Source organism: Limanda limanda, chromosome 16 (genome assembly GCF_963576545.1).
Source record: "Limanda limanda chromosome 16, fLimLim1.1, whole genome shotgun sequence".
Taxonomy (NCBI): domain Eukaryota; kingdom Metazoa; phylum Chordata; class Actinopteri; order Pleuronectiformes; family Pleuronectidae; genus Limanda; species Limanda limanda.
The window spans coordinates 15,526,082-15,544,050 of NC_083651.1; the positions used below are offsets into that span (position 1 = coordinate 15,526,082).

The 17,969-nt window shown below is 43.3% G+C and overlaps 1 protein-coding gene across 1 annotated transcript; it reads left to right on the forward strand.

The window, feature by feature from the left end:
- Positions 1-1,139: 1,139 nt before the first annotated feature.
- Positions 1,140-13,012, forward strand: LOC133021500 (ras-related protein Rap-2a). The gene is made up of 2 exons (XM_061088365.1): positions 1,140-1,978; positions 11,452-13,012. Exons 1-2 carry the CDS (start codon positions 1,665-1,667, stop codon positions 11,687-11,689), a joined length of 552 nt encoding a protein of 183 aa, XP_060944348.1. The 5' UTR covers positions 1,140-1,664; the 3' UTR covers positions 11,690-13,012.
- The last annotated feature ends 4,957 nt before the right edge of the window (positions 13,013-17,969 follow it).

Consider the following 17,969-nt stretch of genomic DNA (forward strand, 5'->3'; position numbering starts at 1 on the left):
GTGTTTTTTTTATTTTTTATTTAAGACCACAATGAAAGATTGTAAAAACAAACGTTAACACTAGCCTGAAGCTTGATGCTAATAAGACTACATTTCCTTAAGGTTATTTTCAAATTTAACAGATTTCTGATGAAGCCAGTGCTATTTGAATACATTCTGGCCTGAATATAAACCTTCACTCTTTTTTTATGCTTTTGAAAATTATTGTGAAAATAATTTTATTTGTGCATAATTAAGCATTAAGCATTTCATGTGGATAGTTTGGTTCATGTAAATTCAAAATTGTGTCAAATCTAATATTGCAAACAAATAAATAAATAAATGTCATGTACATTCAGTGCTGTCAGTTACGTTCTTTGATTTTTGTGTTGTGTATTTATTTTGAATACATTTAATGCCAGACTCATTCTCAGAACCCAAAAATAGGATTTGCATATTTTATGATTTTTTTTGTTTGAAAAAAAATCATAAAATAGGGGCTACAAAATTCAATCTGAGTCAATCGTTGTACAACTAAACTCTATTTAGCTTGGTATAACTTTAACACTTATTTGTAGAGAAAAATGAAACCCATAAAAGTCATAAGAAATATTCTTTTGATCTTGGCTATTGTAAAGTTCGGGAAATAATATAAGGAGAAGAAAACAAAGAAAAACGCTGGCAGATCATATTTATCTTTTATAAATTGCTTCATAAATTTAGATAAGCAATCACATTCAGGTCCTGTGTGACTAATTATAAGTGAAGGTATTTTTAAACATTATCCAGACGACAAACACACAACGTACTGTCTGTGTCATCAATAAATAATACCCCAGACAGATCTTTTGGACTCATCTGAAAAGCAGCATCAGCAACAACACACACAGAAAATGCTGCGTTACCATGGCAACATCATCCGGCGCATTATCCTCTTCTTGGATGTGCATCCTGGAGGCGCCGCTGTGATTGGACGAGCTCTCTCTGGATGTCACTGGGGCAACCGAATGATGGGAATGTTAACACATGAACGGAAACGCAGCCGCTGAACGTCAGCGTCTCTGCTGCCATTGGTCAGCTCGCACATCCGTCCGCCCAGGGAGGGAGGGTGGTGGTGTTTTCTTTTTTCCTCCAGCCTCAGTACGGGAGCCGAGTGGGGACCGGCTGGTTACGCAGCGGCCGTGGGTCTCCGCCCGAGAGTATGGCGGCTGGGATCGCGCAGGAGAGCGGGGGAGAGACGGAGACATGCCCGCCATGGTGACCGGAGAAAACAAAGAGAACCGCGAGTTGCTCCGAGCAGGTGTCCGGACACTTTGACTTGTTGTTCCCGCGGAGGCCTCAGCGGCTGCGGTTCATTGTCAGGTCGAAGCCCCAGCGTCCTTTCTCTCCCCCTCGATGGAGCAAGTTGGTGATATATTTTCTCTCCTGATGCACAGAGAGGAGTGAGGCCAAGCAGATGAGAACCGGGCCGGTCCACATCCTCGGCCGATCTTCTCCTCCGCCTCCCCCGGTGCACGTCAGGGACGATCGCGGGACTCGGACGCTCGTACAGCGGTCAGTGTCCGGCCTGCGAGGGGTAAATTCTACCATGAGAACCGTGCTGGGGGCACCGAGTCTTTGTGCTCTGCCGTAGCCCAGCAGCAAGGCGACTCTTGGCACCTTCACGACTCGATTTCAAACCCACGATGCGCGAGTACAAGGTGGTGGTCCTGGGCAGCGGCGGGGTCGGGAAGTCCGCCCTCACCGTGCAGTTCGTCACCGGGACGTTCATCGAGAAGTACGACCCCACCATCGAGGATTTCTACCGCAAGGAGATCGAGGTGGACTCCTCGCCGTCGGTGCTGGAGATCCTGGACACCGCCGGCACCGAGCAGTTCGCCTCCATGCGGGACCTCTACATCAAGAACGGCCAGGGGTTCATCCTGGTCTACAGCCTGGTCAACCAGCAGAGCTTCCAGGACATAAAGCCGATGAGGGATCAGATCATAAGAGTGAAAAGGTTTGTTTAAAAAAAAAACAGCAGGGAAATCCTATTGTGGCCAAGTAGTGTAGTGTAGTGTGTAGGATGCTGGAGCTGGTTCTCCGGGCCCTGTAGTGGAGAGATGGGCCTGGGCCCTGCTGGGAGGACTGTGCTTGGATGGAGATGCTGTGTGTCTTCAGGGCAACACCACACGCCTGTTCTATTTTGGTGTGCCAGGTCTCAGCCTCAGTGGTTGTTGGTAGGCAAATCTGCAGCCCCGGCATCATTAGAAGTCATGCGTGATCTCCAGAGCGTCCTCAAGTCTCCTACAGACTTTCAGATGTCCCAGTCTAGACAGGACAGACACCAGCAGTGCTGACCCGCCGGCACCAGTGTGTCCCCCATCCACAGCGTGCTGGACACAGCCTGTGATCTGTCAGTGTCTTCCTATAGCCGGATGCTGCAACCTCAGTGAAACACCCGACCAGGGGGATACCCGGGGTTCACTGCAGCTAGAGCTTCAAGGAGGCACAGCTCAGAAGCACTGTAGAGGCTGGAGGCAGGGAGAGAGGCAGCTCACTTCCATGAGCCTGGGTTCTGCTGAACGAGAGGCCATGTTTTTAATTAACAAGCTTCCCAACTGAAAGTGTGAGATGGTCTGATGTCTGCTCCACGGATGATCCCGATGTGGGGTCACCGGAGCGAGCGGCTGATTGATACAGGAGGTTAGCCGAATATCACAGGGCTTGTGCCGTCATGATATTGGTGTTCCTGTAGCTCGGGGCCAATGTACTGTATTTTCACCTGATGACCCGACATGATTGTATAAAAGCCTAAATACACAGTGTCATGGTGGTTGGATAATCATCGGCGATCGGTTGGTTCCTGTTTATAATGTGCAGGCAGCGTGCACTGAGCTGTGACTGTGTGGGTTCGTCAGTCATGGTAGGTGTCGGTCGATGTGTTGCGGTCAATTCAGGGAGTCCAGTGGGCTCCGGAGACTAATAAAACAATGTGATGATAAAGCATATTCTAGTCAGTTTACACACACACACACACTGTTTACAGGCGCAGGTAACGACTTCAGGTGAAGCCCAGCAGACGGAGTGTGATCAAGTTGTAACACGTTTTGCTGTTTTCGCCTCTTTCTGTCGTCTAAAAATACAATTTCAGTTTTTCTCTTTTCCACATGCACCTTACAAACAATCCTATAAATCTGCGGATGAAAGAATGAGGTCAACATGTTTCCCCCGTATGGGTTGAGAATGTGGAGTGGTACTTCCAGTCTACTGTGTGTGTCTGTGTGTGCGTGTGTGTGTGTGTGTGTGTGTGTTGAAGTCCCAATGGGGCCTTCAACCTGAAAACACACAAACCCGTAGGGATGAAAATTGAAGCCCCAACTGGGAAGAGTTTTTTGACGATAAAGATTTAGTTTTCGTACGATGTAGGGTTGAATTGAGTCGGATGTGATGGTTCGGGTCAGGGGACAAGGGACTGCCTCATATAGAGCGCCCCCCTGGGGTTAGTGTGTGTCAAAGTTGACATGTTTTTATATGTACATGTGGACATGTGTGCTCACACAGCAGATGCAGCCAGGCTGTTATGTAATTTCACACTGAACATTGTGTCTCCTGCTGCTGTATTACATTTTCAAAGAGGAGACAAATCAAAGTGTTGCTAAGAGCTGATGTGTAAAATACCCCAGAATCCTCCATCGTACATCAGTGGACCTACCAGCCTGGCATCAAAAACATGTCTTTGATCCTTTTTGTTTCAAGAAAGGAAGTAGTTTGCTGTATTCTGTTGTTTGTTTTAGCCTCTTCATACATACATGTCATTTGTCAGTCACTAAAAGCTTCTGTTGACAGCAGGGGACTGAGAGGCTGTACGTAGGAAACTCAACTCCCACAGCGACAACAATGCAGACAAGGACTGACTAGAAATAGGAAAAATTCCCTCACACGACAAAGAAGTAGGAGGCTGAAAATGGGACAACAAATCTGACACGGAGGGAAAGATTTTAGGTCAAAAGGACAATTTACAGACCACGTATTGTAAATCTATTCTCTACTTTCTATAACAATCAGAGATCAACACAGGAGACAATACATTTGACAGACCTTTACTATGACAATCCATCATTTAATTTATTGCTAAAGGTAAAAATAGCCACAAAATCTCACACACACGATCACTTGTAACCACTGAACATCACAGACTTGTAAAGACCCTTGAAACGGGGTGGAATTGTCCTTTAATATGTTTGAACTGCAGCTCTGGTAGCTACAAATGACTGAGTTCAGTCACTTTATTTTTAAAATGGGATTTTTCCATGTGAACCCTCTGCAGTCAGAGTGTCCGTTTACCTTCATCCACTGTTATTGCTTGTCTTGCCTGATCGTCTGTCCTCGCGTCAAAAACACTGGTGACCCATCACATCCGTATCGGCATGTGTCCGGTCAGAGGCACTGCGGTGCGTCACTCTCACTCCGACTCCTGTCAGCATCTATCAGTGCCGGCTGTGAGTGGCAGAGACAGGCTTCAGCACAGAGGCCGGGGGTGCACATGGTTACACCCTGGCCCTGCCTGTTGTCTGCCGGCGACCTCGTCACCGCTCAGTTCAGCTGCCGGTAACTGTACGACAGGGATACGTTGGGATTGGTGAATTCAGAAGCCTTTTCCATACAAGCAGGGAGGTTAGAGACGAAGAAGGAGGTGAAATAATACCAAGATTTTACAATTGATTTTGCGCTGATTTTGTAGGCATCTCTTATGTGCTAATGTCAATGTTGTGCCAAACTGCGGAGATTTCATTCAGGGCTTTTTCATGAGCCAAATGGCTGAAAAGATTAAGATCACTAACTGGAGGAGCAGCAATTCACCCAAACAGATCCTCTTTCATCGGCTTCTTTGTCTATTGTGAAAACAGAAGAACTGAGCTGAAGTTCAGTGACTGCTGTTGATGCTGCGACTCAAATCAGATACCTCAGTTATTACACTGTGTTATAGCATGTACACAGTGTTCCCACTGATGTAGTGTGTGGATTTAGCCCTGTGCGTCTCTAGCTTCATAACTTCCAGCTTCTTATAGCAAGAAGTTTGGCTGAAGCTTTGTCTCAAATCCCTCTTCAGATACTACATTTACTTGTAGTTCACTGTGTACTGAGTCTACTCATTGGAGAAGTGTGTGAATTTTGATGGTGTGTTCTCGTGCTGATTTCAAATTGAGCCGTTTTTAGCCTGTTTATGAGAAGTGTCCATATGAACTCCCCCTTATAGTGGTAATTACAAACTTACGGCCTCACAATTCACGAGTTGCCGATGTTTTCAGAAACTTTTGCTCATTTGTTTTAATAATGACAATTTAAATTTCTCGTTTGTGCTCTCGAGTGCTTTCTTGACAAGTTTGAAAATAAAAAAAATTTGAACTATTCCTTAAGTGCAAAGTGGCTACTTTCAGCTTGTTAAAGCCACAAAGCAAGAGTTCAGTGAACTTTAGTGTCCTCCCCAGTCACCAGGTCTGAGTCCATTAAAAAAAGAAAAAGGGAGATGTGGTAGAATGGGAGATTCCCAGTATGAATGTGCAGCTGACAAAAGAATGACTCAAACATCTTGTGCGAATCCATGACAGGAATAACTGAGGCTGTTTAGACAGCAAAGGGGGGGGGGGGGGCTACCCAGTGGAAATGTGGTGTTCCTAATAAAGTGCTCACGGGGTGTAAATTAGGGATGCACTGATCCGCTTTTTCACCTCCGATACCGATATCTGAGGTTTAGTATCGGCCGATACCGATCCGATACCGATATAAGCATTTCTTTTAGGGTAGCTGCAATCGCGTCACTGGTGTGTGACCCACGGAAGTTTTTTGCATTTAACATTGCACTGTGTGGCACGAAACTCTCATCCAGCCAGTGTGCTGTTAAACTCAAAAGTGACACGGGGGAAACGTCAGAGCTCCAGATATCTGTCTTGAAACTCAGAGCTTTGACGTCTTTTATCCTCTCCAATATGTGTTTGGACACTTTAACATGCAGTTCAGGTAGAGCCATATCGGACAAATATTTTCGGCTTACCATGTCATACCGTGGCTCAAGGTGGCTAATTAGCAGCAGAAATCCCTTGTCTCCAACAACCGACAGCGGTTGCCCCTCGGAACATTCACTTTACAGATGTTGCACCTAGCAGTGGAGCTTGTTGGCTGAGGTAATGTGTAATAGCTCCAGATAGCCGATCCTTTCGCTCGATCCATTTTTATACACTGTAGGCTCCGCACGGCGTGTTGCTTGCGTATGACGTCACTCACAGCGCACAGCATAGAATTACACTGAATAGATCAGCCAATATGGATCGGCCCATTGTCACCAATACCCGATCTAGAAATTTCTTCCATATCGGTACTGATACCGATACAAATATCGAATCGGTGCATCCCTAGTGTAAATGCTGTAGACAACAAACTGAATGGTGGTCTCATTTAAATTGAAATCTTTGTCTCTCTGATATTAGGCTGGTGGTAAGACTCGTGTCAATACTGGAATAAGATCCTCAGTGTAAAGTTGTATTTTCAGTGGAGGATGTGGAACGAGTCACTCGGGCCACATGTCTCTATTGAACGTGTGAATGAGTCTGTGAACTGTTCAAAGCTTGTTCCGCTCCTTTCTCACCCCCGTCTTATGGAAAGGGATCTGAACACATTTTTGATGCAGTGGGCACTTTGAATTTCAGATTTTCAGCCTTGGACTTTTTTCAGTAAGGGGAGGAATTTGTTTCACACGGCATAATTACCCCCAGGGAGATGGTAGCCGGCTGTATTGTTGCTGTAATACATTTGATCCAAGGATGACTGTACAGTGTGTCGGGTTCAGTTCTCATCTATCTCGTCCATTTTGACATTTCATGGCCGGTGTCTCTGTGGATAGCCTCGCGGTTTGAGGGTAACGTGAAGTAAGGAATTAGTTCTTATAACCTTCAGAGAATCTAAAAGACACTTAAAATTTAATTCTAAATAGCAGACATCTTTCTGTGGTTGTCGTAGCATGTTCATAAAAGACTACCCAGAAGTCCCTTTCTGATCTTTCTGAGTTTTTTCTCTGTTCTCTGACTCAGCTGAATTCTTTCCTCTGGCTGAACTGAAGACCTCCCTTAAAATGGGGGCCGTTGGGAAAAGGCCCATCGCTCTCTCTCTCTTGTCCTGACGACGATGGCTGGAGTCAAATTCAGAGACTCGAGGGCCGCTGGGCTCGGCCGTCCGTCAGCAAGACCTCTGTGAGTTGATGCATCATGCATTATAGATAAGGCGTATCTGGGTGAGCTCAGATGTGTGTTTGCACTCAGAGTGCTCCAGCGCCGAGCCGAGGGCTAAAGCGTGACACGCTGCTTGAGCTGTTTGTGTCACGGCACAAACACGACCCGACTCGGTTATTCATTTTGTCGTTTTGCGGCTGGTGTCCACAACCGCAGAACCTGCTCTGTGTGTGTTCTGTGTTACGGACGAGCCCGGCCCGCTTGCATCAGCCACTGTTGGGTCCAGACACAGTGTGGCCGACACCCTCTATCACCGAGGCCAGGGCAGCCTCGGTATCTGTGGCAGCCACCATCTCACACCTTGTGGGACTGCCGCGCTCCTCCTCTGTTATTATGACTATATATAGATCCTCTCCTTTGCTACCAGATGTCTTTGTGCCTCTGCTCCTGCTATGATGACGCCTAAATGAGCAGCTTAACTTAACTAGGGCAGACTTAACCACATGGGTGTCTGGACTGACTACTGGAATTCCTCCTGCTATGAGAAAATTTGTCAATTAATCGATTATTAGAGAGACAATTAGTAAGTATTTTGATGATTGGTTAATTATTGGAATGATTAAACAAATTCACGTTCTAGCTTAAAAAATGGAATGTATTTGGCTTTAACATCTATGAATTATTCCCTAGGCAAATAATCTAAATGTTTTGTGAAAATCTTTTTTTCTGCGTAATCTTGCTCACAAACAAAAACCCAACTATCCAAAACACAAATTGACAAGGGGGGGGCATAATCTCCTTAGTGGAAAATGTTGTGGTTAGTCAATAGGCAAAATATTATCACCTTCAGGTATTTTGATCACTAGTCAATCATTAGGAGGATTTTTCTAGTTAAAAATTTCAAAAAATTGCTGTTTGGAGCTTTGCAAACTGAATGTATTTGGATTTTTTGACTAACTTTGTACTAAACGAATTGGTTCTACAAATTCTACAGACCAAACTAATAATAGAGAAGAAGATGGAAGATTCATTAATAAAGAAAATCATATTTGGGTCAGCCCCTTGTTAAATTTCTGATAATTATGATGATTAATTTTTTAGCCCTAGCTCCATACACAGAGTTCAGGTTTAACATCTTGAACTGTTTGTTTTTTTTCTATAAGAAGAGACATTTGGAGCAGGAAAGTGAAATCTGCTATGAAACAGCAGGTGATGGTAGATAACACATGAGTTTGTTAGGTGACCACCGGCCTCAGCAAGAGATTTAAAGTGGGAGATTTGAGTTGCAACCACTTTGTGGGGCAGGAAAGACAGAAACCAAATGGTACCATTACCTCACCTAAACCCAGAGCCCCCTGTGGCGTCTTCTAAATGGGCACAGCTATAAAAGTGAAGGTTCTGGCTTGCAATCTGCTTACCTACATCTATGTTCAAGTTCTTTTCTCAGTGACACAGGAAAGGGAATATAAAGTTCTGGGCGAGAGCTGCCCACCACCGGCTAGAAGTGGTCCAAAAATAGTCGGGAAAATCACGTCCTTACTGTTTTTCATTGACCCCAGGAATGCAGTGAATGAGACTTGGCTGCTGTAGTTTCTCATACGAGTTATCTTTGAAGCTCAAGGGCAACACACAGAGGAACCTCTGAGATCATCTCCTAAACCCTGGTTGCTCCTTCTCGGCTGGTGAGCCAATCCTGGGAGCAGGACGGGATTGTGATTAAAGTTCCCTCTGTATAATTTATTCATGACTAGATCAAAGTTGGCTTCCTATTCTCGGCAAGTTTAAGCTTATTTAATGCTGAAACCTGCAGCCCCTGGCCTGTAAGCAGGGCTCAGGCGGCCCGACCTGGAAGAAGTATGACGCTTGCGTCTTCTTCCCCATGTATACCTGTTACCATAGCGATCAAGGATGAGGATGATGTTTTTTCCCCCTTCTATATATAATTTAGAAGCATGTATATATATATATAGCAAAGAGTAAGAACAGGTTTTTAAAACCCCTGATTATGTTGGTGGGTGTTCGGTGGTAATAACTGGTTAGATGTGACAACGTGGCTCGGTGTCTTGGTCAGAGACATTTAGACTCAAACGATGGCTCCAGCAGATGGAACACGCTCCCTCGCTCGCCTCATTCAGAAAAGGATGAAAGAAATAACCTGTTGTTCACCAAAGGATGTGAAGACGCACAATGTGTTATCTCTGCGATGTGTTTGATCTTTGTATCTCCTCCGATATGTACAAACGGCCTCCGAGGCTAACCATGTTCCCTGGTATCAAAACCGATGTCGCGATTATATCAGTGAAACAACATCACATTTGTTCCTCTAAAATAATTGAGTGCAGAAGTCTATTTAGATCAACTGACCGTCCGCTGTGGCTGTAGTTCCTCAGTGATATGTTGTGACCCAGCTCCACAGCACGGAGCTCAAAGCTCAAAAGATTATGGTCACTTCCTGCACTCTGACCCTCCAGGGGCTCAAAGTTATATTATACTACTCATTTCCTGTTGTCTTCGAGGTCAAAGTTTAGACTTAAGCTGTTTTCAGACGAAGACTCAGGAAAATGTCAGGAGAATTGGGTCCGGGCATTTGCCTTTCACTGATGAAGAACTCAGCAGGAGGTTCTGCACAGCAGGAAAATCTTCAGACCACTCAGACCGAGTCTTTTGTCGTCCCTGCAACTTGTTGGTACTTTGTCACCAAAATCTCTTGAATCTTTGTACAAGTTGACATCTTTGTCTGCGTCTTCTACGTGTATAACTGACATATTTAATATTCTTCCAGTCTCGAATCCGACATTGTCCCGCTGTATTCTCACTGTGAGCTCACTCAGTTTTACTAAGGGGGCTGGCAGGAAAGGGTCTGGGAAATGTCCAGAGGAAACTGACTTGAACATATACGATCTCACATACTGCTCCTCCAGAAGATTTCAGGACTTCAGTGCATATCTAAAAACAGCTCTGGTGTATACATGAGGCAGGGTGGGTGGCTTGAAGGCTCAGCACTAAGTGCCTCGCAGTAAGAAGGTGCCATCCTGGTTCTTTATGTGGAAAGCTGCCTCCCACAGTCAGAGACCAGTCAAAATAGAAACATTTATTTCCGTTTTGGCCATTGATCCACCCACAGGCAGCCCACATTTTGCACCCAGCTGAGCTTTTTGGAAATACTTTGCCGAGCGTGTGATTTTTGAAACAGCCAGGGCTGATTTCAGGGTTTGAAATAGCAGAGGAAACGACACTGAGATGTGATTGTCAACCTTTGCTTAGAACAGCAATTTAACTGCCAAGTCTCTCTGTGGCGGCTTACTTTTTTATTCTCAACACTTTGAGTTTTCGCAAAAAGAAGAGGGAGGGGGGGGGCTTCCTTCTGCAGTCCAAAGACATTTAGATTGAGTTTGGGTTAGTTGGTGATTCTAAACTGAGCATAATTGTTTGTTGGTCCTGTAATACGCTGGCGACCTGTCCAGGGTCCCGTCTCTCACCCAATGTCAGCTGGGATTGGCTCTAGCGCCTCTGCGATCCTCAGAGAATAAGCTGTACTCAGTAGATGATGGATGGATGCTCAGATTAGGGGAATTAATGTCTAACGGTTAGACAACTGCCTCCCACAGTCAGAGACCAGTCAAAATAGAAACATTCCTTTCCGTTTTAGCCATGGATCCACCCACAGGGAGCCCACATTGTGCTCCCTGTGGGTGGATCCATAATATACTTGTTTAACCTTTCATTAAACACGTATATTAACAATTAATAAACACTTAACAGGGGAGTTAGAGTGAAGTGTAACCAAACTGTTTCAGGTCCGAAATCAGGTTGTTAAACTGTTGTTATCCAGGGTGACATGCACTTGATGGATATACAATGTGCTACACACATTTTATGGGAATTAAGAATTAAGTTTCCTCCCTGCCTTCTTGTCCCAAAATGCCCGGCTCACCTAAACAAAGGAAAGCAGGTCAAGAAAATTCTGAAACAAGGTTATGTGCAGTGTCGTCCTTTTTCAGTAGGTTTTAATACAAAGTGAAAATTACGGATAATAAAATAATATCATTAACTGAAGGGTTTCCTCATGCAAGTAAATGTTCGTGCAGCAGTGCAATTAAAACCTTCTGAAGCGTGTAGCAAGTGTCATTGTTGCCAAGTTCTGAAAGAGTAATTGCTTGTTTAACTGTGAAGGCACAAAAAGAAAAAACGCGCTGATTGATTCCATCGCTGCTCCTCGGCACCAGCTTTAGTTCGGTCGTATTCACGCTTCTGTTTCTGCCCTCAGGTACGAGAAGGTCCCCGTCATCCTGGTGGGGAACAAGGTGGACCTGGAGAGCGAGAGGGAGGTCTCGGCCAGCGAGGGCCAGGCGCTGGCCGAGGAGTGGGGCTGCCCGTTCCTGGAGACGTCGGCCAAGAGCAAAACCATGGTGGACGAACTGTTCGCTGAGATTGTTCGGCAGATGGACTTTGCCGCCCAGCCGGACAAGGATGACCCCTGCTGCTCCTCTTGCAATATACAATAGCCCCGGGGGCCTCGAGGAAAAAAGGGCCAGGGAAAAGAAGTCTACTTAGAGGAAGCTACCGCGACAACGCAGCAGAGAGACACACACGCTCAGACATGCACATGCCAATTAAACGGAAGTTGAATCCATGGTTGAACGCAATGGATGTTAACTCTACGGAGCAAACAAACTGCTGTGACATGATTAATAATGACGACATGTGAGTAATGAATATGTTTTGAATGAGGAATGCTGCAAGAGAAATTGACAAGCAACAAAAAGGAAGATGCCCTCGCCTTATTTGACTCTCTTTAGTTGTCGGTTTTTACCCTTTCATCAGCAAAGAATCTCCTGTCAGGATCTCTACACTTAAACAATGTGATAAGAATGATTTGGTTTTTGTTTTTTTCCCAAGGTTTCGTCTGTTTCGCACAAAACACCAACATGCATTTTTTTTTTTGTTACCATGAGTAGCTACTGTAAACAGACCCCATAACAGATTTCTGGGATGTTTTTCAAACACGGAGGAGTGTTTTTAATTTGCAGTATGTAAAATTTAAGTTTCTATTCAACATAGGGCTGAACCAAAGAGGTGAAATGAAAGCACCTCCACTGTCTTATATATATTTTTTCTTCCTCAGCCGTTTAAAAAAAAAGGAATGGAGAGAAAAAGGTAGATGGGTCAGTGTCTTTCTTGAAACATTAAATTCTTTCCTTTTTCTTCTCACTTTTGAGATTTAATATTAGGACTCTAGGACGTCTCTTACAGCAGATTGCAACAAAGAGGTCATCTTGTCAGTGTTTGATTCTCTCTACGGACGAACTCTCCAAACTCCTTTCACAGCATTTAAAGTGAAGCTGCCAACACTTGCCATACGTAACATGTTTCTTTTTATTTTTTCCTCCATTGTCAGTCTAAACTGAGATGCTCAAGTTGTTCAAATCCATAGTAAGAACTAGTGACGACGGAGGCCGTATTCCTGAGAATAATAAATGGTAGTGTAAATATTTTGTATTGAAAGTGCCAGCTCCTGTGAAGACACTGACTCAACACGTGGAATTGTCAACTGTATGCATGGCTAGTAAACAAAAACAAAAAAGGACTCTAATCGTTTGAGATTAACATAGGCTGTGGAAATGTGCAAACCAAACACATACACGTCTGGATCCGGACATTGTCTCAACTGTACATCCACGTTGCCGCGGGAACCTGACTCTCCCGTGTGACCATTTTCATTGTTGATTTTATATTTTTTTATGTGACCATTTACTCTTTATTCCCTCTCTGAATGGTGACACTGTTACATTTGACACCTAAACAATAAAAGTGCGTTCAACACTCAACCAAGGCTGCCAGGCTTAAAGTGAAGGATTGACATGTTCATCTCTGTGTTCTATGACTCCATATGATTATTTTCCGCTGCTCTTTCTCTACACGTCACCCTGATTATGTGGACATTTCCTTTGTGTCACAGAGGCTTTACCAGATTTGTTTGTAGCTTTTTCAGTGAAAAGAAATTTACATTTGGACAAAATATATATCTGCCGAGGGAAAAGGACAACAGCAACAACAATTAAAAAAAGTAAGAGTAAAATAAAAAAGGAAGTTCCTATGGTTGTCTGTTCTATTAGGTTTTTATTACAGTGATAATCCAGAGGGGTTTCTATTCTTGCTTTTCAGATTTTGCACCCAGATGTTACAAATGTCTCAGGAAACGATTAATCATCTGTGCTAAAGATAACTCCTCTGTTTTCAGCTAATAGACCACAGCTCCTGTGGGTCTCTTTAAAGTGACTAAAACTCATGGGAGAGGCCATGAAAATCCAGATTTACTGTCCACTAGAATATGAACAAACATCCTGGTTCTTTTCTCCTTTTTTAGAAAAGACACTTAAAGACAAAAATCCTCTCAGGAAATAGATTGTGGACCTCACAGGAACAGCTTGGAAAGGGGGATGGGAAAACTTTTACACAGTAACATGAATATGAACAAACGCTTCATCAATGGACTTTTAAATGAACTGCACTGTGTCCAGTTCGATTGGACAGGTTTGTCTGTTGCTTTGTGTATTCACTGTTTAAACCCATTAATATAATAGAGCAGGAATATGGTATGGCAAACACTTGACTTTGAGGCTCCTGTTTAGAAGCACTAAACAAAGACATAATACATGTTATAAAACACATCATTTAATTGCAAATAGTTATAAAGAAACACTTATATGTAATATATAAATAAATTATCAGCAGTTATAATTTCTCCTTTGAATCCATATTTTATATTAATACAACTGTATTTTACTATTTTATCATTCAATAGATGTTTATACATATGACTCCAGTTTAGGGTTGTTATAATACTGTGATTATTTACATTCCTGCGCACTGTCCCATCTGTTTACAACTACATTGTAGTGTGTTATAAACCATCTCTCAAATATGTATATGCTACTTATCAATGTCATAAGACATAATGGCATAAAACAAAATGTTGTCCTTGAGAGTTTGTTAATTTAGGTCCAGTGCAGCCTTGTATCTTGTTTCTTAGCACCGGGCTTTTAAACTTATGTTTCAAAGGGCTGAATGTTGTATAGATAGGTTTTGGTGATGCACCTGAATACAATAATGAATGAAAACTATTGAGACCAGGATAGAAACAAATTCATCAATATATCACGAATTATCGCAATAGTCTAAATGTTTATATAATGGATGTTGTAGATACAGATTTTTTGAGGAGAGACAGAAATCCTTTGAGCTGTTTACTTGAATTTGGTAAATGGTTTTGAGCTATTTTTAAATGTTATAAACACAATAATTCAATCAAGTGCTGGTAAAGTGCAGGCGATGTCACAAACATTAAACATAAAGAAGGGGCTTAAAGACTCATAAAATAACTCTAAATCAACTCAAGCTTATCATTTATTGATGCATTTTAAGTGACGTGAAAACTGCATTTGCAAAAGTGTATTTTTTATCAACCTCACCCTACAAGCTTTTTTTTAAAGAAATAATTATTTTTTACCAATCTTTTAACTCTCAGCCTGTAATTTAAAGTCAGATTGCTGAATCTGATGAAACACAGAACACACTAACTCTGTGCTATCCAGAAATGGGAGAAACATAAAGCATATTAAGTGAATATATAATGGATTTGGAGTTAATCCCTCATGTCAGTGAGGGTGAGGAACCAGAAATTAGTTTCAAAGACAAAATTATTTTCAGAGATTACCTAAGAACAAAGTTGGAGGCTCTATGTTTAGTTTCTTTTTCTCTGGTTTGCCTTTGGACTAGTTTTAGAGATAGTTTTGAATCGCTGATGCAGAGTGGAAATGGCCTGATTGGGGGTAAAAAACAAGTCAGTTAATAGATCCGGAGATGTGTGTGCCAGCTTCTCCTCTGAGGCGCCTGTCAACATCAACCTCCAGCCACCTGATGAGAGCCGACTGGTGAAGAGCGTGTGTGTGTGTGTGTGTGTGTGTGTGTGTGTGTGTGTGTGTGTGTGTGTGTGTGTGTGTGTGTGTGTGTGTGTGTGTGGGTGGTGTGTTTATGCTCTCCTGCTCGCTGAGGTGCTTTATCCACCCTGATGAGACAGAGCCCGATGGTGAGGGGTCTCAGTGGGGTTCATTAGGAGCCAGCATCCCTGTGGCATCACTCAGTCTTCTGCATAATGTGTTTGTGGTAAATGTGGCACCTTGTTGACCAGTGAGAGAGATTTAATGAGAATGGATTACCAGATGCCTTGCAGGAATCAGCTCATAGCTCTGCAGCCTTATCTCCTGGGCTGTTTCTCCTTTTTTTTATGTGTTCTTCACTTCCCCTCTTTCCTGAAGTCCTTGCAAAGTCATATCAAGAACAACTTCCAAAGAGTGCCACGCTAGGTAGCATCGTGAGTTTCTGAATCCTCAGCAGGGAACAGGCTGTAAAATAGAAATAAAGTCAGCTTGAAAACAACCCCTGGGGGTTCCACAGTGCCAGAATATGAATAAAATAGGGGCTGACTCACAGTTACCTGTTCTCGACTCAGCGGCAGACGTTGCAGCTGTGACACAACACATCGTGTTGGTTCCAGCCGAGATCCTCTACTTCAATATGTCAAATGTCAAGAGGAAAGTGGGAGCAGCATGAATCACAACAACACCCTCACCCACAGTGCTACAGACTGCAGCCTGGGGGCAGGGCCGGGTCTAGACAGGCATGTATGAGGGGGCAGCCACAAATCTTGAGGGGGCATTGTGCTTTATTATATTATTATTATTATAAATTGGGATTTAGTTTGAGGGGGCACAACATTTATTTGAGGGGGCCAGGCCCCCTCTTGCCCCTGCCTAGACCCGGCCCTGCCTGGGGGTGTCCATGAGGGAGCCCATGACAAAAAACCTTGTGCACTTTTACTCCAGGAGACAAAGACCACGAGGCCCTCGTCCTGAGGACTGGAGGAACCTGGCGTCCCAGGGTGTTCAGGGATGAAGGGGATTCCAGTGCACAAACCAAACAAAGGAGCCTTTAAATTACTTAAATCCTCTCATTGATCAGTGGAGCATTAAAGTCTCAATGGTCCAGACGGAGGCTGAAAGGTGGAGGACAAAGGCCTTTGTACCTTTGCAGCAGAGAGATAATGTGGAAATCGATAGAGTGGAATGTGAAGAGGAGAAGTTTAGCATTAAGAGGGAATGTTTTCACACATTATATCGTCATGTTTAAAGGTATTGTCACTGTGAATGTTCATATGTCTGCCTATAGGAGTTGGCAACACCAGACAACGTGCTCGTGGCAGAACGCAGACCTTCCCTGGAAGTCACCAACACTGAAGAAATCCAAACTGTTATCAGCCCACACGCTCAACCCCCCTCTGGAGATTGAACAAACAGGACGACCGTCAGAAAGCCTAATAACTGGGTGTCATGGCAACCTGATGGCAACATGAGTTGTCAATCTCACAGTCCAATTTGCAGCCGAAACAGAGTAACTCAGTGTGTGTGTTGTTGTTTTTTAAGTAAGCCGAAAATATAGTCGTATTTTTTTACTGACCCTTTAGTTCTTGTAAATGTGTTGTACCCACATTAAGGTTATAAAACTGAAATCTCTGCTCAAGGTTTTAGAGAAATCACAAGCTACAAAGGGAATGCATAAGGTATGAAGGGAACAGGAAACAGCCCATACAAATTAGAATGGAAGTAAAGGACATACCTTCGCCTAGGTCCAACAGTCCCCTTGAATTCATTCATTGTTAATCAGTCTGTTAATCTGGATCTGCCTCAAAATCAGGTGGGTTATTTCTTTGCCCGTCCCCCACCACTCCATCAAGTTTCAAGAAAATCAATTCGCTAGTGTTTGTGTTCCTGCTAAAATCCTGCTAAAAATCAGACTGTAAATAAACAGACAAACATCAATCAAAACATAACCTTCTCTGTAGAGGTGATAATGTAGTTCATCTTTGCTTGAAGTCCAATTTTAAAGGTTCAATGTGTGGAATTTAGTGACATCTAGTGGTGAAGTTGCATATTGCAGCTCAATACCCCTCACCTCACTCTCCCTTTCAGAACATGAAGAAGAACCTGTGGTAACCTTCAGTTGTCATAAAACTCAAAAGGTGTTTAGTTTGGGCTACTGTAAAAAACATAGCGGCCTCCATAGAGAGGACCCACTCCTGATGTTAATATAAAGTATTTAAATATAAAGGGCCCATTCAGGTGTAAAGAAAACAACAATTCATACAATTTAGATGAAACACACTAGAGAAAACAACTCTAGGATTATTTTATATTCATTTTTATGCCAATTTTCACCCTTTCACCTAAATCTTACACACTGAACCTTCAAGGACCGCTCATGTTATTGTGTGTTCATCGATGACTCCTACATCCCTTGTGCTTATTGTAAAATGTTTAGTGGTCAAACTTCTTCTTTTGTAAAGTTGTACAGTTTAATTAAAAATCTCCACTCCCTTGTTGCCTTTGTTCTGTGCTCCAACCTGAATTTCTTGAAGAGAGAAAAACACATTTTACTAACAGCCCTCAGGGAGGCAGAGAAGCTGTGAGGGAGTAATTCACAGTTTTGTGTAAAAACGTCTCTGATGGGTATTTGTTTGTTGCACTTACATCTTGATAATTGTGGTGGAATTGTTCTCACATACTCGAGGCCCCAAGCTTTCCATCTGTGTCTATTACCAATTCATCTGAAGCTATGAAGTGAAATACTAATCAGATGGATCTAGACCACAGCGAAAGGATTTTGTGTATTCCTGTACATGGGATCAGAAAAAATACTCACACGCTGACAACAAGGGGAAAAAACATG

Excerpts from the sequence above, each read along its gene's own strand:
- LOC133021500 (XM_061088365.1), top strand. The coding sequence starts at position 1,665 with ATGCGCGAGTACAAGGTGGTGGTCCTGGGCAGCGGCGGGGTCGGGAAG. Across the intron at positions 1,979-11,451 it reads CAGATCATAAGAGTGAAAAG|GTACGAGAAGGTCCCCGTCA; the intron begins GTTTGTTTAAAA and ends TTCTGCCCTCAG.